We start from the raw sequence: 26,164 nt of genomic DNA, 5'->3' as shown, positions 1-26,164 counted from the left end.
CTCCTCGGTTGCCGCGTCATCCTTATCGGCGAAGGCTGCGCGCGACAGGAAAGCGCCAATTACAGCAGCACCACACTCTTCAAGTTCAATGAGAACTAAGTCTAAGTCTAAGTGTAGGTCAGTCATGGACAGAACAGAGATCTCAGAGTTCCTGTAGAAGCAACTACCACGCCGTTGTGGGAAGAAACAAGCAGCTGACCACCCAACACCACAAACAGTGGTGACCTCAGGACATCTGAGCCCAACTCTACACAGACTCCAGAATGTCATCATTTTTCTCGTAACCACAAAGTATCTGTACCAAAGGTCTATTGGGGGGTAGGAATGGGAGTAGAACACAGGGACTTCCTTCTACAACTTTTTGGTAATTCTACTGCCATCTACCCCACAAACCTGCCCTCAGACCACAAACCTGCCCTGAGACCCACTCACCTGTACAGGCTCCTCCAAGACTCCACTGCAAATAGGGCAGATAAGGTCCTCGTCAACATCCCCCTGGAAACGGGTTACATCATACCCCATGTCTCATCACTGAAACCCAGGTCCTGAAACAAGTTGTAGGAAAAAGAGATCACTTCACAAAAAGCCACATCTATGTGCTCAAACCATGGGCTTACTGTCAAAATCCATTCATTTCTCTAACAGATATTCACTGAGAACCTAGTTATATGAGGAATAAATCTAGGCAGAAACAGACATTACATAAGCACACATATAAATTACAATATAAGTTTCAATAGAGGTTTATAAGGAGAGGACTCCTAACCCAGGCTGAAAGAAGGGGTGGTTCTGATAAGTTTCCCAGAAACGTGTCCTGTGGGACAGAAGAGCTAGCTATGTGGAGGACTGGGACAGAGCATAAGGCCCAGACAGGCTCAGAAAAAAGCTGGCCTGAAGGATACAAACAACTGTTAAGACCCAAGTCTGAACAGGCAAGCAATGACCAGACCATCAAGAGTCCTATGTGGTATTTGGACTTGTCACTGACACCATCTCTCCTTTAAGATCACTATGTTGCTGGGGATACAGCTCAGTGGTAGAAAGCCTGTCAGTATGAGTCCCCGGGTTCAACCTTCAGAATCAAAAACAAATGAACAAACTCAAAACTCGGTGTTGTGATGCATACCTTTGATCCCAGCTCTGAGAAGGCAGACAGGTTCAAGGCCAGCCTGGTCTATATAGTGACTTGCAGGATAGCCAGGGCTATATAGTCAGATCCTGTCTCAAACAAAAATAGAAATAGAGCAACCTAATAAAATCTCCCCCTGTGTCAACAGGGGAGAGCTTGGAGACAAGAACTCTAACCCAAAACTGTAGGCAGGAGACAAATGGTAAGAATCTGAACTAAGTGGTTGTGAGGAGGAGACAGAGATTCAGGAGAACAAGGGCCAGAAGACAGCACTGCTGCTGTGCCCTGTCTTTGAATTGCCATAGATCAAACCCAAAGAAGTCAGTGAACCATGTCTAAGACCTCTCTGTATTCATTCAACTGGTGGGCTAATTGATCAAGAGTACCTGTTATAGGTACAGCCAATCCATTAACCCGTGACATTCTTGAAGACTGATAGTTAGCTCTCAGGGATTTAGAATCAGACCATCCAGTTGTATTTTTCTTAGTAATTTATTATTAATGTGTGTAGGATGGGGTTATGTATGTCACAGTAGGTACATGGAGGTCTATAGTGGTTTGAATGAGCAATGTGACCCATAGCTTCAGGCATTTGAACACATAGTACACAGTTGGTAATCTCTGGGGATGTTATAGTCCCACCCTGTTTCCTACTGTTTTCTCCCCATGCCCATTTTCTCTGAGTGAGGATGAATCCAGCCACCTGCCTGCTCCTACTCCTAAACATTATGGACTCTAGCAACAAAAAAATAACTGGACAGTTATGCTTCGGTAGTTTACATGCTCCTGAAGCTTTTGGTTTTTTTTAATATTTATTTATTTTAGGTAAATGAGTTCTCTATCTGCATGTGTGCCTTCATGCCAGAAGAGGGCATCAGATCCCTCTATAGATGGTTATGAGCCACCATGTGGTTGCTGGGAATTGAACTCAGGATCTTTGGAAGAACAGACAGTGTTCTTAACTGATGAGTCATCTCTCCAGCCCCCAACTCCTGAAATATTGAAAAGTTTATATATAAGCAAAAGTCACATCTCGGCATTACCTAGGAGTCTGTAAGGGAAGAATGAAGTCAGCAGTGTGGTGCAAGGCACTGCGCTGCATACCTGCAATCTCAGCACTCAGAAGATACAGGCACGGGGATCTCAAGCTGGAGGTCAGCCGGCTCCAGAGCTCCACGCTACACAGTAAGACTCTATCTCAAAAAACAAAACAAACAAAAAACCAAATCAAGAAGCTGGAGAAATGGTTTAGAAGAATCCCTAGGGCTTGCTGGACAGCCAACCCAGCCAAAACAATGAGCTTCAAGTCTCAAAACATGAGGGAACCGGGGACAACACTGAACACTGTCCTCTGGTCTCCAAACACATGCTCAAATGCATGTGCACACAGTCAAGGTTCATGTGTCTGTTGGGTACATGTGTGCCTGGTCTTTCTTTCCTTCCTTCCTCTTTTTCCTTGTTTTGGTTTTTTGGAGTAAGGGTTTCTCTGTGTAGCCCTGGCTGTCCTGGAATTTACTACCTAGACCAGGCTAGCCTCAAACTCAGAGATTCACCAGCCTCTGCCTCTGGATTAAAGGTGTGCACCACCACCACATGTGTGCCTGTTCAATCCTCAGCATCACAAAAATAAACAAACAAATGATCAAAAACGTAACAGTTTAGTAAAACAACCTTTCTAGGTGCAGGCTGCAGGTATACTCAGTGGTAGACTGCTTGCCCAGAATGTATAAAGCCGTGGACTCAACCCCTGGTACCACAAAAATAAAAATGAAAACTCTTTCTAGCTAGTGTAGGAAGAAAAGCCTTTATTCCTAGCACTAGACAGGCTTGATGGAGGTGGCTTGCCATCCTGAGCTACATAGTAAGCTCTAGTCTACCCTAGGCTAGACCCCATCTCAAAAAAGACATCCTCTCCCTTTCTAACCTACAGCACACAAGCTTGGTAACATCTCCTGAGCGCCACCTACACATCAAGAAGTCTGGTAAATCCTACCTTCTCTGAAGTCACTGATGGAGTTAACACAGGAAAATGGATGCCGGAGAGAAACATCCTACACAGCAATATTAACCCTAACCAAGACTGAAATAGGTCCCAGGATTATGGGGTATATGACCATGTTGTCTTTGGAGGACTAGGACTTTGGAATTTTGGGCTAGAAAAGCCATCGAGTGTTCAAAGCTTGGTGAAGTGCTCTACCAAAGCTTGGAGAATATGAGTGATGAGAGAAACACAGATGACAGAGGCTTGTCTTGTTAAGTTCCAGAGAGAAGTCTGGGAGTCACTTAGACTCTATCAGGGCCATTGCATACTTTGAGTTTAGAATCTGTGGTCAGCTGGGGCTGTGATTAACAAGAGGCCAGAACCACTAAAGTAAAGCCTTTACTTTACCGAACAATTGATGCTGCTTATCTGGAGCTGAGAATCAGCAATGATTAAGAAGAGACCAGCATCACTGAGGTTAGAGAGATCAGGCTGCCCTTGAACTTACAGAAATTCACTTGCTTCCGTCTCTTAAGTGCTGGGATCAAAGGTATGCGTCACCATGCCCAAATATTAAATCTCCCTGCACAAATAGGTGAAGCACACACATTCATTCTCACATGCATGCACACATGCTAAGAGATGCATCACACCAGCCATTTAAATCATGGTTTATATTTTGAGGGAAATGGACATGCTGCCACCATTCCTGACAAGTGGATAAGGGAAAGTCAGGGGTAAGTGTTGTGGTCTCTCTCCTCTACACCCTCCATCCAAGCCAGGCTCAATTACTACAAAAAGATCAAATAGGCAAATGGCTCTAAAACCTGCCTCCACCTAAGGAGACAGACAGCTCAAAGCCAAATAAGTATATGAGCATTCTGTCTTCATGAATACCAGAAGAGGGAATGGATCCCATTATAAATAGTTATGAGTCACCATGCAGATGCTGGAAATTGAACTCTGGACCTATGGAAGAGAAGTCAAATGCTCTTAACCGCTGAGCCATCTCTCCAGCCTCAAAGCCAAACTCTTGTGCTTACCCACCAAAACTCTTAAAATAAGGCTAGCGAGATGGCTCAGCACATTAGAGATGCTTGCTGTACAATCCTGGAGATCTGGGGCCCACACAATGGAGGAAAGGGAGAGGCAACCCCACAAGGTTGTCCTGACTGACACACATGCACCCAGGCACAGCCCACCACATCATGCACACACATGCTAACAAAATAAAAATTAAAACAATTCTGAGTTTGAGCCTTAGCTCTAATGCTGTCCCTGACCAAATGTGCTCTCTGGGCTGGGGCTTCTCACACTGTGAGACATGAACATCCTGGCTATGTAATTTGCAAAGGGCTCTACAATTTCTCTGATCCTATGATAGAGAATATAAAACAGATATTAAGCAGCAGTTATACTTACAGAGGTACCTAGCTCTCCTCCAGACAAGCCTCCAGCAACTCTCCTGAAAGTGCTTTTTTTTCTCTTTTGACAGGAAAATCCCTAAACTGAAACTTCTCCTAAAACTGTTTCCTCCCTTATAAGATGGAGGAGTAGGGCCACCTGAGTTCTAAGTTCTGTTTAGCCCTAGAATGCTAGAATCTCTATTAACCAGGATATTTATTTATCTAGCTGTTCTTTTTTCATGCTGGTTTTTTTTTTTTTTTTTTTTTGTTTCCTTTTCAGATAGGGCCTCACTATGTAGGCTTTGCTAGCCTCTCTGTATAGTCCAGGCTGGCCTTGAACTCACATCCACTTGCCTCTGCCTCCAAAATGCTGAAATTAAAGATGTGTGTCATTATACCTGGCTCAGAGGATCTTTAAGGTTGAGTTTCTTTATATATATATATATATATATATATATTTTTTAAATATTTTATTTATTTTATGTGCATTAGTGTGAAGGTGTCAGATCTCTTGGAATGGGCATTACAGACAGATGTGAGCTGCCATGTGGGTGCTGAGAATTGAACCCCAGTCCTTTAGGAAGAGCAGACAGCGCTCTTAACCACTGAGCCATCTCTCCAGCCCCCAAGTTTCTTTAGTATATTTAATTTGAAATTTTTTCTTTTGTATGTGTGAGTGATGTATGGGCATTTGTGTGCTGGTGACACTCTGGAACGCACCAGTCTTTAAGCCCCAATGCTTGTTTTACATGGTTGATGAAGATCTGAACTCAGGTCCTCTTGCTTTCAAAGCAGAGCCTTATGCACCGAACCATCTTTTCGGCTCCAATTTAAAATTCCTGAAGAACAATTCAGAGGACCTACAGTTCTTTAAAAAGCCATCTAATGCCAGGCAGTGAGTGCTACCACCTTTACCTACTCCTTTAATCTCAGCACTCGGAAAGCAGAAGTAGGCGGAGCTCTGAATTGGAGGCCAACCTGGTCTACAGAGTTAGTTCCAGGACAGCCAAGGGCTACATAGAGAAACCCTGTCTTCAAAAACAAACAACTCATCTAATGCCTGATATAAGGCCAGCTAAACTTCAAAGGGCAGCAGGGACTCCCAGTTCCACCAGCACTATTTGTGTGATTAACCCAAATCTCTTTATCCTAAATATATAATCTTCTTGTCAACAGAGACTTGTAGAAGAAAAGAGTAAATGCAATCAATGTCTTCAAGCTAAGGCACACGTATAGTCCAGTGACTGTACAAGATTAAAAAAAGAAGCTAGGCAGTAGTGGGGCACACCTTTAACCCCAGCACCTGGGAGACAGAAGCAGGCAGATCTCTGTGAGTTTGAGGCCAGCCTGGTCTACAGAGTGAGTTCTAGGACAGTCAGGGCTCTGTTACACAGAGAAACTCTGTCTCGAAAAAAAAAAAAAAGAAAAAAAACATAAAACTTACTATCAACAAGATAGAAACATAAACAGGACAGCATGCATTAAATGTAGAAAGGTTCAAGGTACCAGGTGTTCAAGGTCAGAAGGAACCTTGACAAGAGAAGAGGAAAGTCCAAAAGGAGATTTCCAAATGGGGCTCTTTACCTTCTAAGTGGTGGGGGCAGGGTCCCTGTTTAAAAGGTTCCAGCCCCCTGATGCCTCCACTCAGTGCCACACAGGAGATGCTCCAAGTACCCCATCTTGTTGGTTATTCTCCAATTGAGTCTTTTTTCCTAGTGACATGTTTCATGCCAAGGGAACGGTGTGATGTCACAATCAGGAGCATTCTATTAACAGGAACAAGGAAGAAAAAAGTAAGTCAGGGCAACTACCTCCATTTAGCAGTGACAGTGGACAGACTTGGAACCGTGGGTGGGGCATCCAGGTAGAGAGGATGGGAATTTTTTTCAGGACCACAGGTTTCTTCACTATCCTACAAACTGGAGGGGCATTCTGTCTAGTAGAGTCAGACACAGCTGAGGAGGGGAGGGAAAAGCAAAGGTGGAGAACAGACCTACTGGAGACAAGATTTGTTAGCAAATATATAAAAAGGAAAAAGGAGAGCTGAGGCTTAGCTCAGTGGTCCAGTGCTTGCCCAGCAGCCACAAAGTCCTGAATTTAATCCTAGCAGCAGTGTATACTAGGAGGGAAGGGATATATGCCTACAATCTTAGTACCCAAGAGACATCGGCAAGAGGGCCAAAGTTCAAAGCCAGCCTGGAGTACATAGGATTCTGTTTCAAAAAACAAAATGTTAGACGAGTCCTCCCCTATCAGTGGCCTTGGGGAGGGGCATTCGTGAAGAAGGGGGAAGGTGGGAATAGGAGGGGAGGAGGGAGGGGCTTATGGGGAGATACAAAGTAAATAAAGTGTAATTAATAAAAGTTAAATTAAAAAAAAACCCACAAAATGTGTGTGCTATAAATACACACATTAATTTTTCAAATTATTTTGACCTCATACATATGGCTGTACAGCCTGCATACATGTCTGTGTACCACATTTGTGCCTAGTGCCAGAGGAGGCCTGAGTGGATTCCCTGCTACTGGAGTTACAGGTAGTTGTGAACTGCCTGTGGATGTTTGGAATCGAATCCCGATTGCCTGAAAGGGCAGTCAATGGTCTTAACCACTCAGCCATCTTTCTAGCCCCTGTATATATATATATATATTTCTTTATTCAGCACATATAACTATGAGCAATGTCGAAAATTCCAAAGTGGTGCTCCACAATATATGAATCCATAATACTTTCCCTGTACTATCCTTTAATGTTTCCAAAGTGCTTTCAATTATATTATTTCATATGAAAAGAATTCTGAAGGCCAGGGCTGGTAGCCCCTGCCTGTAACCCCAGCACTTAGTAGGTGAAGTAGGAGAATTTTTAGTTCGAGGCCAGCTTGGGCTATGTAGCCAAGTTCCAAACCTTGTCTCAAACAAAAATAAAAACAAAACTGGGCTGGGGTGCAACTCAGCAATGGAACACTTACAAGGCACTGAGACCCAGTCCTTAGCACCATACATGATGGCGCATGCCTATAATGCTGGGACTTGAATCAGAAGAGTTTCAAGCCAGCCTGGACTACACAGAGACTCTGTGTTGATAAATCATTAAGAAAAATCTCAAACATCCAGTTCCACTTTCCACGTGGAAAACATTATTTCTCACACAGACACTCAAGAAAGTTGCTATAGATGCAAAGTGGGAAATACCTCTGAAGGGAATAAGGCTTTAAAAAAAGAGAGAAGAGGGGTGGGGGCTGAGAAAGCAGGCAGTACTCAGAAACAGAAAAACAAAATGTTAAGTATTGTAGCTCATCTGCAATCCCAACACCTGGGAGGCTAGACAGGGGGATCACTGTAGATTCAAGGCCGGCAGGGGCTACTGTGTGAAACTCTTAAAAAGGTGGTGGTGTTCCAAGGTGGGCAACTGGGTAGGTTAGAAAGCAGTAAAACTGGGCTGACTTGACTCATGCCTGCAGAAATGAAACTAAGACCAAATTCCAAGGCCCTGAGAGTCCAGAGTCAGTGATACACAGGGCAGCTAATCAAACTCCTTGCCTCACTGTCATATGCGAATGAATAGTTCAAGGGCTACCCTGGGATAAGTTAGCTTTGTGATAACTTTTATGCAGAATAAAAGGCTGGCTCACCGCCTGAATCTGGGACAGTTCTCACCAGTTTGTTGTGCTCATCACATACATGTACGGCATGAATTCTCGAACGGATGAGAGATGAAGGGACCTGGCATTCCTCTTCACTGTGGTCCAAAAGAGGAGTGACAGCTGATACTCCACCACACTACTTGACTCCCCCAATAACTCAGAATGCTTGCTTCCTTTGAACAACACCCTATTTCCCAACAATCTGCCACACACACCTGAACATCAAAAAAAGCTTCTAGGAGCAGGTACTAGTGGCTATGCTTGGTCTCCTAGGGACAAGTTTCAGACACAGAAACCAAAAAGCTTCCCATACTGAAAAAATTATCCTTTCAGAAAGTGGACCAGGTGTTGTGAGCCAAGCACAGAGTCAGGAGAGGAGAGAAAGGTCTGGGATTCCAGTCCTAGCTCTGGCACCCACCAATGTGACAACTTCAAACAAGCCATGTAACCTTTTTGCAGTTCTCAGTTTCTCCAACTGTCAAATTGAGAGGATGACACTTGCCTTATCTTACATATTGTCCTGCCAATCAAATGAGATAATAAATATGAAAGCATACTTAAGACTGTTACTAGTTGTAGCAACAGAATGGCAAAATGAATTCACAGGGAGAGCCGGTGGAAATGTTTGAAACTGCTTGTTCCTTCCCTTCAATTACTGGGAAGCAGGCCCTCCACAAGGTCCATGGCAACAAATCACAACACTATCGCACCCTCACCTTTCCTTGCACTATCCCATCCCATCTTTCTCGGGAGACGCTAGTAGCCAGCAACCCTGTTATTAGCTAAAACTATTGTAGAAGAAGTACTGCCAAGATTCTCACGGGTCAGTCTCCAAGAACAGTGGCCTTGGTAACCGCTCATTTGCTACCAGTTGAAGTTAGTTTGTTAATAGGAAAATTGAGCTGATCCAAAACACCCTCATCCTTCTTTCTCAGATCTCTCCCCTGACCCTATGCTCTCTACCCCCGCTGGGATGTGCTTTCCAGGGCATAAACTGAGTGGATGGATCCTTCGGGCGGGGCTGCAAATCATCCAGGGGCAATGTAAGAGGAATGTAAGAGTCCTCCACGGAGGGGTGGGAAGGGAGAGGAGCCGCGAAGGAATAAAAGAGAAAGACAAGGCTGCCAAACACAAGGCATGGGAAAGAAGCCAAGCTACGGCGCTTGGGCAGAGGTCTGGCTTCCGTGGTCCCTGCCAAGGATAGCCCCCGGAACGTTCCCTCCTCGCCTCCAGGACCGTCGTCAATCATTGCCATTTAAACCCCAGCCTGAGCGGTCTACTCCTCCCGGGTCCTTAGGCCGACTCAAGGCCACTCCCGCACTTCCCAAGGCTTCCTTACTCCAGGCACCTTCCCAAGCTTCAGAGCCCCCAGCTCATCTCCGGACTCCTCCCGGCGGGGCTCCCTTCCTCCATTTTCCTCCTCCGCCTTACCCTTCCTCTCGACCCCCCTCACCTTCGACCCTGGCGCCGATCCACGGGGACCTCGCCCCCTCCGCTCCTCTCCCCTCCCCTCCCTCACCCCCGCTTAGAAGCTCGCTCAGGCGCACTACGCACCGCCCTGACGCGGTCCGGGTTCTCCTGACGAGGGGGCCGTCTGGACCTGAGGCCTCCGTGGCCGGCCCTCAGCCTTTCCCCGTCGGGGAAGAGGAAGGGGAGGATGGGGAAGAGAGTGCCGACCACTCCTCGCTGTCTGGGCCTAAGCCTTTGCCACGCCCACTGCTGCTACGCAACCGGGCGGAAGCGCGTCATCAAGCTCCGCCTCTCTATTTAACTCGGCTGCGACCGGACGCTCCTAGCGGTTGGGCCTAAGTGAGTCCGGGGCTAGCTTGGCCTCCGCTTTGGGCCGGAAGTTAAGGGCAGATTCCAGCTGGGACTTTGTAGCCATTTGGGAGGGAGTACTCTATGCTGGTCAGATGTGACGATCTGGGGCGACCCTGGTGTCCCGCCCTGCAAAGTCACTCCGTGCTGGACGTTGCTCGTCTAGGCCTGATGCTAGAGCTGATGCAGCTCTGGGGCGAGATCGCCGCGGGGCAGCTGACCTGCAGTGTGACCTGCTGTCCTCCCAGCCCCTCATTTTCCAGAGCTGTGGTCAGAATCCTGGAGCCTCCCGATCTTGTGACGCACAGTCACAGGAATGGTTACTGCAGTTGACTTAGAAGGACGCAGGGTGGGGAGGGAGGGAGTGTTTCACCGCAAAGCTTTGATCTAGGGGTCCTCCTTCCCCCAACCACACACTCTTGCAGTATCCACGATGGCTCTTAAAAAAAAAAAAAAATCAGAGTGTCCTGAAATACTGAAGAGTTTGATTTCCTAAGGTTGCAACGCTGTGGGTGGGAGAGAACCTGGGCCCTGAGGAAAGTTGTGGAGCTTAAAGTGCTCTGTGATAGGTAAGCAGTTAAGGAAGATAAAGAATGCAATCAATCACATTACCTCTTAAGCTAATTTGGTGTCGAATAGTATTTGTTATAGACATTCTCTTTTTAAAAGGGCAATTCACATTAGTACGTATGCAACTGGTTTACTCAAAAGAATACAGAGCTTTGAGAACAATCTGACAAGGTTCTGGGTGCTTTCATGCTCGAGACTGAGATCCAGTGGAATAGGAACTGGACATGCCATGTGCACCAAATAAGACTTCCTCTCTGCCTTCCGCCCTTCGCCCCCACTCCCACCTCCGGTCATTCTTTTTGTTACCCTGGCTGCCCGGGAACTCGCTCTGTAAGGCAGACTGGCCTCGGACTCAGAGATCCGCCTGCCACTGCCTGTGCTGGGATTAAATGTGTGCATCACTACCGCTCGGCGAGACTTGCTTTCTGTGTCCTGGTTCAACTTCTTCCAGAAGGGGCTGGGTTTGCCTCTTGTCTGTCTACAGTGTAAATGCCACTTGTCCAAACCTGGGTCGAACTGTTTAGTGTATTAAAGATGAAGTCTCTCTGTGTGTAAATTCCTGCGACGTCGTAGACTTCGGATTTTTACCTATCTGCCCATTTTTAAGTATAAAATGGAATTATATGTTTAAGAATTACAGAGAAAGGAAGCGAAGAGGCAGGCTGGAATTCAAACTTTTGACAGGTCCGCTGCATTCCAAAGCCCTTGGACCTTTTTTCCATTGTGCCACTACTTAAAGAGAATTTAAAAAAAGAGAGAGAGAGAGAACTTGAAGTGCTTTCTCGGAGCGGAAGGAAAGATTGGTAGCTGGGGCGCCCCCTGGTGGTCCATCCATCTTTTCCCCTCCTGAACTAACCTTTTGCGGGGCTCCTTTAATACCTAAAACTGGTCTCTACGGCGGCCAGTTAATGTCAGGGCCTGATTGGACCGGGCGGCGACTGGAGGCGGGGCGTTCTGAGGGGCATCGCGGTTCCCATTGGCTGGAGGAGATCAGGGCACATTTCCGGGAATGTACGCGCTCCCGCGTTCCGCTCCGCAGCATCCGGCGGCGGCAGCCAGCCCCCTGGCTCCCCCTGCGGGCGGCTCGGTGGTGTGCACGGTCCGGCTCGCTGGCTGGGTGGGTGGTGGGTCGGGCGGGGGAGGGGACCGCCCGAGTTCTGGGTTGTGGGGATGAGGGGTCCCGAAGATCCGCCGCGTAGGAGTCTGTTCCCCGGCGCTGCGCCCGGCTCCCTGCACGTCTCCTTCAGCCTCCCCGCTTCGGAGCGTGAGACAGAGCATCCTGACAGGGGCCTGCCAGCCCCTGAGCATCTTATCCAGAGAGTTCTAACTCCTGATTTTGAAGTACGAGGCCCCCAGGGAAGTTCGTCTTCTAGAAGGGTTAGCGAGGGGCCGAGGCCGTCAGATCCCCCGCCTGGTGTGCTGGGTAGGCCAGGCGGGAGCATGGGGGCAGAGGATCCCAGCCTTCAGCCTTCATCTCCCGTTTCCGCTTCCAGCGGGGTGCCACGGCTCGGGAAGCATGTCGACTGAGACCTTCGTGAAGGATATCAAGCCCGGGCTCAAGAATTTGAACCTTATCTTCATTGTACTGGAGACAGGTGGCTATTCGTGCGCAGTGGACTCTCGGGAGAGAAAGGGGAGGAGTGTGGCGAGTGGGGGGCACACGGGACCACCGCCTGCGTTCTTAACTTGTTGCCTGAACGAGGAGGAGGCTCCCCAAGGCCCTGCCTCACCCCACTCTCTCTTAGACCGCTGGCGCGGGGAGCTGCCTTCGGGTATAAAGTAGATAAAACTGCCTCACTAGCCACTCGGGCCTTTTATTCCTCCCACTCAGGGCTCTCTCCATGGTGCTGGACCCTCCACTAGCAGCCCACACACCCACGCACAACCTCCTGCCCTCATGGAGGGATATGGGCTTTGCTTCTACGCCTTTACCTCACTCAGCCAATACCCAGAGTCTTACTACCACCACCCTGGTATGGCTTTACTTCCACTCCCATGTTATTTCTTCCCTTAAAGGCCGAGTGACCAAGACAAAGGACGGGCACGAGGTTCGGACCTGTAAAGTGGCAGACAAAACGGGCAGCATCAATATCTCTGTGTGGGACGATGTAGGCAACCTAATCCAGCCCGGGGACATTATCCGACTCACCAAAGGGTAAGACAGGCTCCCAGCAGCAACAGCGGTAGGGTGTGGTTAAAACGCACTACAGCTGTGCTGAAGGCTGAGTCCTGCTTGCCCTCACTCCACCCCGCAGGTATGCTTCAGTGTTCAAAGGCTGTCTGACACTGTACACTGGTCGTGGGGGCGACCTTCAGAAGATCGGAGAGTAAGTTGTCTTGGGAACTGAGTTAAGCACCAGCAGCCCCAAGTGGGAAAGTTTACAAGGAAGCTACACAAGCCTGTGCAGTTCACGCCCTGTGACCCGACTTGTCTGTGGCCGGAAGGATGGGTCCAAGGCTTTGACTTTTTTCTTTGCAGATTCTGTATGGTTTATTCAGAAGTTCCTAATTTCAGCGAGCCCAATCCAGAGTATAATGCTCAGCAGGCACCCAACAAATCGGTGAGTCCGCGGGCCTGACAGTAGAGAAAAACCGCAGGTCAGGCCAAGCAGCATGGTCTGAGTATCTAACCTGTGCCTTCAGGTGCAGAATGACAGCAGCCCTACTGCCCCCCAAGCTGCCACAGGACCCCCTGCCACCTCTCCAGGTAGGAGAATCCATTTCTTTCCCTCTGCTCTCCCCATTAAGTTCCCCATTCTCCACAGCCTAGAAAGTTGTGTTTCCCATGTCCCTTTACAAGTGTCTGTTCTTTCAAGATGTTCCCTCTACCCAGTCCTTCCTGCACCTTCATTTTTATACCTTCTGCAAGTCTCCGTGGTTCCAACCACTGGCAGAGCTGGAGCACAAATGGAAGCAGTTTCTCCACATGGGGCAGATGACAGAGCAAACAGGGTTATGTGTACCATATTTAAAGTATCACTGTACATTCCTTGTAATAAGTCCATTTATATACACCTATATGTATATGTGTATGTGTGTGCTTATATATGTATGTTATATGTATGTATGTATATATCTATCTATCTATCTATATCTATATATCTATATCTATCTATCTATCTATCTATCTATCTATATATATATATATATATACACTCATAAATCACAAAGCAGGGGGCTGGAGAGATAAGCTCAGTGGTTAAGAGCACTGGCTGCTCTTCCAGAGGACCTAGGTTTGATCCCCAGCACCTACATGGCAGCTCACAACTGTCTGTAACTCCAGTTCCAGGGTTTCTGACACCCTCACACCAATGCACATGAAATAAAATTAAATAAATTATGTTTTTTTTAAGTAAAAAAAAAAAATCACTAAGTGATAAAAATATATTCTGAGAAATAGGTCCACACACACACATACACCCCTGAATTGTGGCTTACTTCATCCCCAAGTTATGTGGCATAACCTATGTTTTTCTTTTTAATTTCTTTTATTTTATTTTTTCTTTTGTTTCTTTCTCCCCCCCCCCCCCCCCAACCCAGCTTTCTTTTGTTTTGATACAGTGTCTCACTATGTAATCCAGGCTGGCCCCAAACTCACAGAGATCCTGCTTAGACTAGTTCTGGAATTAAAGGTATATGCTGGGCTGGAGAGGGCTCTGCTGTTAAGAGCACTGGCTGCTCTTTTAGAGTTCCTGAGTTCAATTCCCAGCACCTACACGGTGGCTCGCCACCATCTATAGTGATATCTGGTGCCTTCTTCTGGCCTACAGGTGTACATGCAGGCAGAAAACTATAAATAATAAATTTTTTTAAGGCATATGCTACAATTTTTAAAATAATTGTATGTTACCTAGTTCTTCACAGTTGTAGTCCCAGCCCTGGGGAGGAGACGAGGCAAAAGGATTGTCACAAATTCCTGTCTAGTCTAAGATTTAGAGCTAGACCTTGTCTCAGACAAATGACAAACCAACACCAAATTTTGATTGCTTCTTTTAAATAGAAAGACTATACTATTTAATAATAATAGCAAACATGTTCTAGCAGGGTATACTGGTACACATTCCAGTACTGGGAGGTAAAGACAGGAGAATCACTGTAAGTTTGAGGCCAGTCCGGTCTGCCTCCAGGCCATATACGTAGCCAAACCTTGTTTCAAAAAAACAAAAAGAAAGAATTGTAAATACTTAAGCTCATAATATACGACCACATGGCCATTTATTATAAATTGATATACTGTGCATAATTGTGTGCCATGCCTTTTTAAGGCTCACAGCTCTGTCAGCTGGTTTGCACAAACATCACCACAAACACATTAGTGTTGAATCTTACTACAACTGCAGTGGCTACAGTGTCACTAGACAATAGGAAGTTTCTTTATTTGTTGTAGTCATTTAAAAGTTTATTTTTTGAGATTTTATCTACTTTTACATAATATGTATGTTTCCTCTACATGTATGATTACCACATGTATACGGTGCTCTAGGAGGCTGGAAGAGGGTAGCAGATTCTCCAGAATTAGAGTTTCAGATGATTGTTACTGCAGTGTGGGTGCTGGGAGCCAAACCTGGGTTAGCTACAACAGCCAGCACTTTTAACCACTGAGCCACCACCCAAAGCCCTTTGTCTGCTGACTGAAACCACTGCAGGACCTGTGCCCATTGCTGGGCACATCCATAGCCACCAGCAGAGAGGGTGAATTCACTCTTGCTCACATGCTGGTTGGCTTGTGCTCATCCCAGTCTCTCCACTCTTAGAATGTGTCACCTGAGCTTGGCACAGCAGCAACACTGTTGATCTCAGCACTTAGGAATCATTGACAGAACTCTGTGAGTTCCAGGATAGTAAGGACTACTACATAGATAGACCCTGTCTCAAAACAAAACAAACAAACAAATAAAAAAATAGAATGAGCCACCCACAGTGGGCTGGGTTTTCCCACATAATTAAGATAATTATAGTTCCCAACAGACATGCCCACAAATGGAGACAACCCCTCACATATGATACATGACTACATATATCCTACAGGCTCTGGCTTTGTGGAGAACCTCCAATAAGACAGTCAAAATTGATACGAATTAATTCCACAATAGAAATTGGCGTGCGTTTTCAGATTTATGACTTAAGGGCTGGAGAGATGGTTTGGTGGCTAAGAGCAGCGGCTGCTCTTGTGGAGGACCTGGTTTGGTTCTCAGCACCCTCATGACAGCCTCATGACAATTATGCAACTCCATTCTAGGGGATCCAGGGCTCTTTGCCTCTTCAGGCAATTTAAAATGACTTGATGCTGGGTAGGATGCCTCATGCCTGTAATCCTCACACTTAGGCAGCTGAAGTGGAGGATCACTCCATGTTGGTGGCTAGCCTGAAGTATCAGGCCAGTCAGGGAGACCCTGCCTATGTACATACATACATACATGAAGAAAAAAGAGGGAAAAAAAAACAGAATAAAATAGGGTATTATTTTTATTTTTTATTATTTATTTTTTTAGAGAAATTCTCATGTAAGGCTGGCCTCAAACTTACTATGCAGCCAAATCTCTTCCTACCTCCACCTTTTAAATGCTGGACTATAGGTGTGTTACCATCATGCCTAACTACAAACATTTCTAATAAGGTACATTCAGGAGCCAGGCATAGCCACTGCCTAACGCTTGTGCAATAGAAGCAAGGAGAGACATTGCAAGTTCTGAGGACACTCTGTGCTCCACAGAGTGAGTTCCAGAGCAGCTTCATCTCCACAGCAAGGCCTTGTCTCAAAAAAGAAAAAAAAAAAAAAAAAAAGAAGGTACACCTGCTTGACATGGTGGCACACACCTTTAATCCCAGCACACAGGAGGCAGAGGCAGGCCGATCTCTTGAATTTGAGGCCAGCCTGGTCTACAAAGCAAATTCCAGAACAGCCAGGGTGGCACAGGGAAATCTTGTCTCAAAAACAAACAAACAAAGAATAAAAGAAAAGGTATACCTATACCTATGACCATAGGCTCCTAAAGTTCATTTGTCACATGTTTTTTTCACTTTGTTATCTACTAATAGAAATGAGAGATTTTTTTTTTGGTTTTTTTATTTGTATTATTTTTCTTTTTTTGGTTTGTAAATCTTTTTATTATGTATATCTTTTCTCCTTATTTATTTATTTATTCTGGGAGGAAGCATTCACGCTTGTGGCATGTGGCACAATTTGTGGGAGCCAGTTCTCCTTCCTCCCTGCAGACTCCGGGATTGAACTCAAAGTCATCAGGCTTAGCAGCAAGCCCTAACCTGGGAGACACCTTCAGCCCATGTGAGAGTGTTGTAGTGGTGATGGAGGCTTGTTTTAAGATAGGTCTCACGTAGCCAAGGTTGACCTCCAACAGCTAGGTTAAGACCTAGAACTCACGATCATCCTGCCAGTTCTCCAGTGCCACCGTGCCCTGTGTAATGTAAGGAGCAGCCCCAGGCTTTTGTGAGTGCAAGTTTCCCTGTTGTCTTAAGGTATCCTGACAGCCAGGGGTACCTTGAGGAAGGGTTACATGTAGCCCATCACTGCAGTGGACAGAGGACGAGCATGCACATCGTGTGCGTGGTCAGGAGCAGAGGCGATGCATCCATGCTCGCCTGCGCTGTGTGCCGGGCCTCCCCACATAGGTAATCACCATCCCCCATGGTGCACTCAGGCCACCAGCTTAAACCCTGGCTCTTCCCAGGGTCCTCTAGGCTGTGTCATGTTGACAGTTAAATGTAGCCATCACACAGGGCCAGCACTCTATTGTGATCCCAGTCCCTAGTTACAAAAGCTGTTTTGTTTTGGGGTTTTTTTTTTTTTTTTGTTTGTTTGTTTGTTTTGGAACAGGGCTTCTTTGTATAGCCCTGGCTATTTTGGAACTCACTCTGTGGACCAGGCTTGCCTCAAACTCAGAGCTCTACCTGCCTCTGCCTTCCCTTCCCCAGTGCTGGGATTAAAAGCATGTAGCACCGCTGCCGCACACAAAAGCTTAAGTTTTAAAAAATGATTTTTTTTTTTTTAATGTTTGGGTGTCTTGCTTATATGCATGTCTGTTCCCTACATACTTCCCTGGAAGCCATGAAACCAGGAGAGGGTGCTGGGTCCCATGGAACTATGCTATAGCTGCTGTGTGGATGCTGGGAACTGAACCTAGCAGTGCTCCCCAGTCCCCAAAAGTTGTTTGTTTGTTTAATTTATAGCATAAAATCTTAACATTGAGTTCCATATATTCACCTTTATCTGTCCTGAGGGAAGGACATTTCCCTTCATTTTGGGCTGCAGATGCTTTAGTTGAGCAGGGAACTAGTAACCTATAGTTCTATGTTGCTGACGGTTCATAGTGGCCTTTTAAAAAAAAACTCTATTTATTATGTATACACTGTTCTGCCTGCATGTACGCCTACATGCCAGAAGGTGACACCAGATCTTATTATAGATGGTTGTGAGCCACCATGTAGTTGCTGGTAATTGAACTCAGTACCTTTTGTAGAGCAGGCAGTGCTCTTAACCTCTGAGCCATCTTTCCAGCCCTCAGTGTCCTTTGTACACCAGAGACAGTCTTCATTTAGTAGGCATCTATAGAGCACCTACTAATGTCAAGGAATAAAACACAGCACCTGCCTTTCAGGGCTTGTAGCCTCTGTAGGAATAACAATTATACTATGCTATGATAGATGCAGGGATTTGTACATTTACCAGAGTTAAGCCATCTCACATCCCCAGCTCCATTAAAATGTTTAAAATATAGGATTTGGGGATCTGCGAGATGGTTCAGCAGGAACTGGTACTTGACATCAAGCCTGCCAACCTGAGTTTAATTCCCAGAATACCCACATGGTAGAAGGAGACAGCCAACTCCCAAAGGCTGTACGCATACACGCGTGTGTGTGTGCGCACACACACACAAGCGCATGCATGCACTAAAGTAAATACAAACTCTACATAGCTGTGCGGTGATGTGTAACTAAGTGGCTTAGATAGAGGGATTATTTTTATCTTATTAACAGTGTTGGGTGTCTAACCCAAGCATCTATCCCATGGGATAGACCCATCTTTTCATATAAATAAAAACTTAGAGCCCTTCTTGCTGTGCTTCTCTAGTTTTACAATCACCCTAGGCCATAGGACATTTTTTCAGAGATCTTTGAGCCTTGAACTAAAGAGCTAATTCTAGGTCTGATTTCCAATCACACAGAGATACATGAGAGAAATATATAATACATACACACACACACACACACACACACACACACACACACACTTATTATATATAGGGTTCATGTAGCAACTTCCAAAATTATCAAGGGTCCCACTCACACTTGCAGCCCATAGCATCTTGCACTCTAGCCAGTACCACCTGCCTAGGGAATGGTGCTGCCCACAGGGTGCTGGGTCTTACCATGGGCTTAAGTTAATTATAATCTCCTGTGGACACAGGGCAACCAATGTAGACAGTCCTTCACTGCCTCTTCCCAGGAAGCTAGGTTGTGTCAAGTTGACAATTACAAGTTGTCAAAGCTCAGGCCCCAGTCATACTTGCAACCCACAACCTTTTTACACTTACTTAGTCTGCATTTATGCAGTTTTGCATGATGAAGACTCATTCACTCACTGGGGCATGGAAGTAGACCTTAAAGATGGACCCCCTCTTACCCCAATCACCTAATTCTGTTTTTTCCCTTCCTACAACCAGCTTCTGAGAGCCAGAACGGGAATGGACTAAGCACCCAAGCGGGTCCTGTCGGTGGCCCCCATCCCTCGCATACTCCCTCACATCCCCCCAGCACCCGGATCACTCGAAGCCAGCCCAACCACACACCTTCTGGCCCTCCTGGCCCCTCCAACAACCCTGTCAGCAACGGCAAAGAAACCCGCAGAAGCAGCAAGAGATAGCAAGAAATGGGTCCTCCCTTTCCACCACAACCATGATCCAGTGTCTCTGCCTGAGAAAAAGACAGTCTTCCTCTGGGCTGCTGGCTTTGGGATTGGAGGGTGGAATAATGTGTTTTAGCCACTAAATTTCCCTGGAGGGGTAGTGAGCAGTGGCCTTATCCACTCATGCCCTCCTTGTCCTGCTGACACTGCCTGCTCTCGTTCCTCTGAAAAAGACAGTCTGTTTTTTGTGTGGGATATGAGGGTCTAACTGAAACCCCTCCTTCCTAATAAATATTCCCACTCTATTCTAGACTCCTTTGTTTTTCGTAGGAAAAGAGGTTAGCAGGTGTGTACTTATGGAGTGCAGTGCCCAGGCAAGGAGGCCTTGGGCAAAGCAAGCCTGCCCCTTTAAGGTAGTGTCCCTCCCCTACCCCCTCCCTGCATGTGACCCTTGTCCAGCCTGCCTGCTACAAGAAGGCTGGGTCCCCCTTCCTCTGGGTGTCCTTTGTGCCTCCTGTTCTGCTCTCAGGTAATGCCAACCCCAACCCACTAGAGTGATGACGCTCATAAGACTTTGATTCCCCTGATCTTAAGCTTGGTCAGATGTCAGAGGGGAGCCCTGTTCTGGCTTCTTTTCCTCAGCAGGACTTCCCCTTTTTGTTCATTGATTCCAGAGTGTCGATGACAGTTAATGCTTGTTCAAGTGGGGAACTGCAGCACTTCCGCTTCCCAGGGTGGGGTGCTAAGAACAGTTTCTTTCCTGAATGCATCTGGGCTGGCTGCTCATCTTCTTCTTCCCCTACCTCCCAGTTTAGGGACACCTTGGTTCAACTTTCCAGGGAATGTGGGGATGGGGTTGGAAACAGATGAAGCTCAGTGCCAGATGTAAGGTACGTGGGAAGGGGTACATTCAGGAGAAGGCTTGAATGGTACTGAATGGGTTATGGGTTATAAAATATTTAAGAGGAAAAACAGCACAGATTCCTCACCATGTGGTTTCCTCAGGGCAGAAGGTGGCCCCTCCCCAGTGAGGGCCCAGCAGAGACTGACTTTTGACCCCCCCCATCCCAGAGACCAGTGAACCATTAACTTCTATATGAACCTTCCCACACTTGCCCCGCCCCTAAGCAGGTGGGCTAAAGAGAACCTATCCATTTCAGCCTTTATGTGACGTGGCTTCCACTGCATCTGAAGACTGACCTCCCTGACTCAGGAGGCCTTCCAGGAACCTGAGGTGACAGCTCTCACATTGCCAGTAGGGGTGAGGACCTGGAAATTGAGGGGGAATATGGAAGTGGAGCAAGGTTGAGAGCTGGATCTAGGGGATCTGAGATGGTGTCCCCTCTGGACCAGATATAGGGGAGAACTCTGAGTCAGGAGGCTGCTCCAGAAGGCAGAGGGGAGGGGCAGAGGAAGCCCGAGGCCGCTGATGGACTCAGATTAAGCAGTGGGAAATGTATATGAGCATTCTCCCCAGCTCTGAGCTGAAGAGCTGACCTGACCGCTGCCTCCTTGTTCTAGGGTATATTCCTCAGGATGTTCCAAAGGAAATAGAAGTCAGAACCAGAGCCTCTAGCCCATACCCCTAGTGATGGGCCCCTCAGTACATCATCTTTTGGCTGGCGTGTGCATGGCGGTGGTCTTGGGCTGGGTAGGAGGCTCAGTCCCCAACCTAGGCCCAGCTGAACAGGAACAGAACCACTACCTGGCCCAGCTGTTTGGCCAGTATGGAGAGAATGGGACATTGACTGCAGGGGGCCTGGCTCGGCTTCTCCACAGCCTAGGGCTGGGCCGAGTTCAGGGGCTCCGCCTGGGTCACCATGAGCCTCCAACTGGGCGGGCTGCACCCTCAAGTGGTGACAATTTCACACACAGGTATTACTTTCTCTCCCAACCCCAAAATGTGATATCTCCTGGCTCCACTCGGTTGGTTTTGCTTTATCCGGTTGCACAGTGCTGGCTGGCTTCCTGGAATGAATCCCCAGAATTATAAGTCCTCCAACACTAATTGCTCAGCACCCTTAAAGTCTTGCTTACCTCTGCTGCCTTTAATTCTCCTCCAGGTCCTTAAAGTCCTTGTTCTTAGTACTCAGCATCTCTAGGCTGACTTGGCTCCCAGTGTGGAGCTTTCCCCCCAGCCCCACAGCTACCCATTCTAGGCTCTCTTATAAATGACTGCTCTCAGATCCTGGGACGGACTGTGGTTGTTCCTCCTTCCCAAAAGCTCCCAGGAGACTCTCAGGGTAGGCGTCAGGGAGCTTGGGTGAGTCTGATTTGCTAATCCATCTAATCTAGGCTGCAGGAACCGGAGCTGAGTGTGGATGTCTGGGCAGGAATGCCTCTGGGTCCTTCAGGTTGGGATGACCGAGAGAAGTCAAATGCCCCTGACCTGCCCCATGGGCCAGGGCCCTCAGGCCTAGACCTCTTTCACAGGCTTCTGCTGCTGGACCATTCATTGGCTGACCATCTGAATGAGGATGTAAGTCTGATGGTCTCTTGAGAGGGAAGGAGCCATGACTAGGGGCTGAAGTATCTGAAGAGTCAGTAATTGAATAACTACTCAGTATTAGGATATGTTATTCTAATGGTATAAGGTGTTTCCTTTGACCTTACTTAGTACAGGCTGACCAAATTCAGGGGCTGCACTTAGCAAACATGCTTCCAGAGAATTATCTCAGGGGAGGCTGTAGGAATGTCCTAGAGATGATGCTGTATCTGTCTAGAAAAACAGTCAATTTGTTCCTTGTTCCACGTACGATGCCACCAGACCCCGAGATCAGTTGGCCCCATCGAGAGCAGCAGTCCAGCTTAGGCAGCGTCAACATATAACGTGACAGTGTTGACCAAAGATGGATGGCATGTCAGGGTTCTTTCTCATCTAGGATTTTATCATAAAGGACTCTAGCCTAGTTGCCCAAACAGCTCCATTGCTAAAACAAGGAAATTACTAGGGCATAAGAGGGAGATGACAGCAATGTTCACTAGGAAATTGAGAAATCGTGTTGAATACTTATATTGGATTTCTTACTTACCAGTGATTAACATACATTAATTAGTAAGTTCCCTTGTCCCCTGTCTCTGGGGCCAGTGCGAGCCAAGGGGATCCTAGAGAGAACTGAACTCTGGAAGAACAGGGGGAAGGTTTGGGCTGTAGTTCCCTGTGACTCCCTAACACTCAGTCCTCCCCTCATCTCCAGTGTCTGAATGGTTCCCAGCTGCTGGTCAATTTTGGCCTGAGCCCTGTTGCTCCTCTGACCCCTCATCAGTTTGCTCTCCTGTGCCCAGCCCTGCTTTACCAGATTGACAGCCGTGTCTGCATCAAAACCCCAGCTACAGCACCTCCCGGGGACATACTGCCTGGTCAGTGGACGAGTAGGGTGGGCAGCCTGGAAGAGGGCTCACTGGGGTCCAATCTCCCTTTCTGCCCACAGCATGCCTCTGGGCCAGCCCTGATCTAACATTAGTCCCTATTCTCCCCAGCCCTGCTTCATAGTGCCCTGGCCGTCCTGCTGCTCAGCTTCCCTGCCCCCCTTTCCCTGCTGCTGCTGCGGCTCCTGAGACCTCGTGTATTGCGGCCTGTGCTAAGCTTCCTGGGGGCCCTGGCCGTGGGCACTCTTTGTGGGGATGCGCTGCTACACCTGCTGCCACATGTATGTGAAACACCATCTCTATACCTGTCCCTTTCAGTCAGCTCACACATCCTAGCCTGGTTTTAGTCACAGGTGTCTCCTACTGGGGTTGTATGAGTAAAAGCTTGCTAACCCTCGATGGGAGACAGGGATGCTATTGGGTGTGGGGTTTCCAGGGCCTGCTTTGATCTACTTTCTGGCAGGCACAAGGAAGGCGGCACACAGGACCTAGTGAGCAACCAGAGGAGGATCTGGGTCCAGGGCTGTCAGTGCTTGGGGGCCTCTTCCTCCTCTTCATGCTGGAGAACATGCTGGGACTTGTGCGGAGGAGAGGACTCAGGCCAGTGAGTGGCATCTTTTCTTCTCTCCCTGTCAACCCCAGAGTCCTAGCCAGGCCAGAAGGTAAGGGGCAGCCTGTGCTTCTGGACCCTGGCAGCTTGGCCAACTGCACATGACCTGTCCACCCCTGAGTGGGTATGGACCTCTTTGCATGGACCTAGCACTTTTGGCCAAATGGCTTCTTCTCTACATTTCCTATCAACATTAAACAGAGAGAGATGCCAACCGAGAAAAGGGTGTTGGTCAAACAAACATTCTCCAGGCACTAGCAGTGGGACCAGGTGCTCGCTTTCCCAGCTGCTGGCCTGGCCTCCCCTTAGCCCTTGGCCCTGCTATCTCCTCTACCAGGAGGGATACTCTCCCGTTTCAGAGATGCTGCAGGAGCAAAAGGGATCTTGGAGAACCAAACCCTGACCCAGAGGATGGCAGTGGGATGGTCCTTCGACCCTTACAGGCAGCTTCAGGTGAGTGGAAGAGAAGATGAGCACAACAGCCTGCGATCCCCACTTGCAGTTCTCAGCTCTTGACCTGGTCCTTCTTGCTTCAGAGCCAGAGTTTCAGGGCCAGAGGGAGAACAGCCCACCCCCAGCAGCTCCAGCCCTTCCTGGGCACCAAGACCACAGTCATGAGCAGCAGGGTAGCAGTATGGCCTGGATGGTCCTCCTGGGAGATGGCCTGCACAACCTCACTGATGGGCTCGCATTAGGTCTGAGGGCCCAGAGGCAGGGGTGGGAAGCAGGGCTGAGCCAGCAGGGCAGGTGAGCTACTAGGAAGGCAAGAGAGATGAGAACCCTTTGACTCTGCTGCTGCCAGGTGCTGCCTTCTCTGACAGCTTCTCCAGTGGCCTCAGCACCACCCTAGCAGTCTTCTGCCATGAGCTGCCCCATGAACTGGGTATGAATGGTACAAGTGGGGCAGGTGGGATAGGTGACAGCAGAGACCCTCTGAGGAACAGAACTCAGACGGGTGGCTCTGACTCACCTGCTCTGTTCTATGCTCTCTCCACAACAGGTGACTTTGCAATGCTGCTTCAGGCAGGACTGTCCTTCCGGAGGCTGCTGCTGCTGAGCCTCGTTTCTGGAGCCCTGGGGCTGGGGGGTGCAGCCCTGGGGGTAGGGCTCAGCTTGGGCCCGGTCCCCCTCACTCCCTGGGTGTTTGGGGTCACAGCTGGGGTCTTCCTCTATGTGGCCCTTGTGGATATGGTGAGCAATGTGGGATAGAACAGACAATTCAAGGACAATGGGCAGGCAGGTATGGAGAGGGAGGCGCCAGTCCATGCTGTCCATCTCCAGGTCTGAAGAGTCTTGGCTCATGACCCTATCAGAAGGCAGGCACTAAGGTGGTGGTGGGGGCAGGGGAGCTGCTGATACTGTCCTATACCCTCTCGTGTTGAGAGGGCAGAGCATGGGGCGGGCTTGGCAGTGTATACCGCTGGCCCCACCACTCAGGACAGTGAGTTCAAGGTCAGCCTGTAGGTCAACAGTGTTGAGGTTAACACTGTAGAGCTCTTGCCTCAAAAGAAGTAGATAAGAAGGTCCCAGGTAAGCACAGAATCCCAACCATCTTGTTTCTTTCCAGCTGCCTGCCCTGCTCCGTGATCCTGAGCCCCAGCCTGTGCTCCATGTGGTTCTGCAGGGGCTGGGGCTGCTGCTGGGAGGCAGCCTCATGTTTACTATAGCCTTGCTGGAGGAACAGCTCCTGCCCACAGCTCCTGATGGCTGATATGGGGCCAGTGGCAAAATATCCAGGTTGCCCTTCCTTCCCCCCACCGCAGGAATGGAGGCGGGACACAGGGCCAGTAGGAGCAATAGGATTTTAATAAACAGAACCCATCCCAAAGCCATGACTACGACAGTTGTACTTGCACCAAAACAGCATAGAAAACCAGGGTGTAGTGGGAGGGCTCAAAGCAGGTTTGGGGAGGACAAGCATGGGGGCCTGGTGGATGTGGGGTGCATCAGTCTTGAGGGATAGCATTGTGCTTTAGCCCAGGTAGGAGGGGGAGGGGCAGGGCAAATGCACCAAGGTCCCCATTTTTTTTTCTGCTGCCCTCAGCACCCTGGGGATGCAGGTATCTGGGCTTTATTGCTGCCCACCAGCATTAAACACCCCTGACTGACCCCAACACTAGCACCACAGGTGGATCCAGGATAGGGAGAAGGGCAAGAGTGGGGAAATTGCTTAGAGAAAGATTCAACTAGAATCCGGTGAATTGTGCTCAGTTCTCTTTACTTCCTACAACCGAGTACACAGGTCACAGGGTGGCGGGCGCAACAGGACATGAAGCATGCCCCACAGTGCTCCGCCACACCTGCACACAGGATGGTGGTGTCTGCAGCATCACAGGTCATGCAGGGCATGGGAAGGGGGGGGGTTCACACACACATAGATGCCCACAGCGGGTACCAGACAGAGAACACCCCTGAATATACACAGCTGTACATGGGGAACCCCAGGTCCCCACCCAACCCTCTCCCCTGTCTTGCTGTTCCCCAGCAGGGGAACTGTATTGCTTTGAGAGAGCCACCTGGGGCTGCTCTGCCAGGCACCCTCCCCTCCCACCCACCCTATTTTGGCACATCTGCAGGACACGCGGCAGCGTGAGTAGGCACCCTCCCTCCCAGGCTTCTGTGGTTTGGGAGTTGGGGAAGGGGGCAGGAGACACCATCTTCCATCTTTCCCCTAGCCCTTCCCAAACTCCTGATAGACCCACTCCAGCCAAACCCACCCCCACCCCCAACACACACACACACACACACACACACACACACACACACACACACACA

The 26,164-nt window shown here is 48.3% G+C and overlaps 3 protein-coding genes across 11 annotated transcripts in view; 2 read left to right on the top strand and 1 right to left on the bottom strand.

The window, feature by feature from the left end:
* Rnf41 (ring finger protein 41) overlaps positions 1-9,882 on the bottom strand; it is a 24,586-nt gene extending 14,704 nt beyond the window's left edge. For 2 of the 3 annotated variants that reach the window (XR_008719313.1, XM_055599737.1), the window contains exons 1-4: positions 9,714-9,882; positions 6,101-6,282; positions 2,234-2,322; positions 433-545 (exon numbers count right to left, since the gene is read on the bottom strand). Coding sequence is in view for 2 of the 3 variants with exons in the window: in XM_055599737.1 (XP_055455712.1) it covers positions 433-522 (90 nt within the window). In the remaining variant the exon portion in view is untranslated. Of the gene's footprint in view, positions 1-432; positions 546-2,233; positions 2,327-6,100; positions 6,283-9,713 lie in introns of all 3 variants that reach the window. The other variant, XM_055599844.1, reaches the window with a different exon arrangement.
* Positions 9,883-11,568: 1,686 nt separating this feature from the next.
* Nabp2 (nucleic acid binding protein 2) lies at positions 11,569-19,715 on the top strand. 4 transcript variants are annotated; one of them, XM_055599537.1, is made up of 7 exons: positions 11,569-11,664; positions 12,041-12,142; positions 12,564-12,702; positions 12,803-12,874; positions 13,027-13,108; positions 13,191-13,254; positions 19,229-19,715. In XM_055599537.1, the coding sequence occupies exons 2-7, from the start codon at positions 12,064-12,066 to the stop codon at positions 19,426-19,428; spliced, it is 636 nt and encodes a 211-aa protein (XP_055455512.1). In that variant the 5' UTR covers positions 11,569-11,664; positions 12,041-12,063; the 3' UTR covers positions 19,429-19,715. The 4 variants fall into 4 exon arrangements, with proteins under 4 accessions (XP_055455512.1, XP_055455637.1, XP_055455464.1 ...); XM_055599662.1 differs by having other exon boundaries at positions 11,580-11,646; XM_055599489.1 differs by lacking the exon at positions 11,569-11,664 and adding an exon at positions 11,690-11,888.
* Positions 19,716-19,790: 75 nt separating this feature from the next.
* Slc39a5 (solute carrier family 39 member 5) lies at positions 19,791-25,217 on the top strand. Of its 4 annotated transcripts, XM_055599178.1 has the most exons (13): positions 19,791-19,939; positions 20,221-20,300; positions 20,571-20,671; positions 20,932-21,285; positions 21,706-21,889; positions 22,608-22,770; positions 22,891-23,060; positions 23,243-23,383; positions 23,749-23,842; positions 23,926-24,084; positions 24,192-24,272; positions 24,390-24,580; positions 24,957-25,217. In XM_055599178.1, exons 4-13 carry the CDS (start codon positions 21,002-21,004, stop codon positions 25,098-25,100), a joined length of 1,611 nt encoding a protein of 536 aa, XP_055455153.1. In that variant the 5' UTR covers positions 19,791-19,939; positions 20,221-20,300; positions 20,571-20,671; positions 20,932-21,001; the 3' UTR covers positions 25,101-25,217. The 4 variants fall into 4 exon arrangements, with proteins under 4 accessions (XP_055455153.1, XP_055455203.1, XP_055455360.1 ...); XM_055599228.1 differs by lacking the exon at positions 20,221-20,300; XM_055599295.1 differs by lacking the exon at positions 19,791-19,939 and having other exon boundaries at positions 20,003-20,300; positions 20,571-20,644.
* Positions 25,218-26,164: the final 947 nt, after the last annotated feature.

Source organism: Psammomys obesus, unplaced genomic scaffold, assembly GCF_907164565.1.
Source record: "Psammomys obesus unplaced genomic scaffold, mPsaObe1.curated_primary_1811, whole genome shotgun sequence".
In the NCBI taxonomy this organism is placed as follows: domain Eukaryota; kingdom Metazoa; phylum Chordata; class Mammalia; order Rodentia; family Muridae; genus Psammomys; species Psammomys obesus.
The sequence above is the reverse complement of the archived record's forward strand: the minus strand, read 5'-3'. Positions and strand labels throughout refer to the sequence as shown.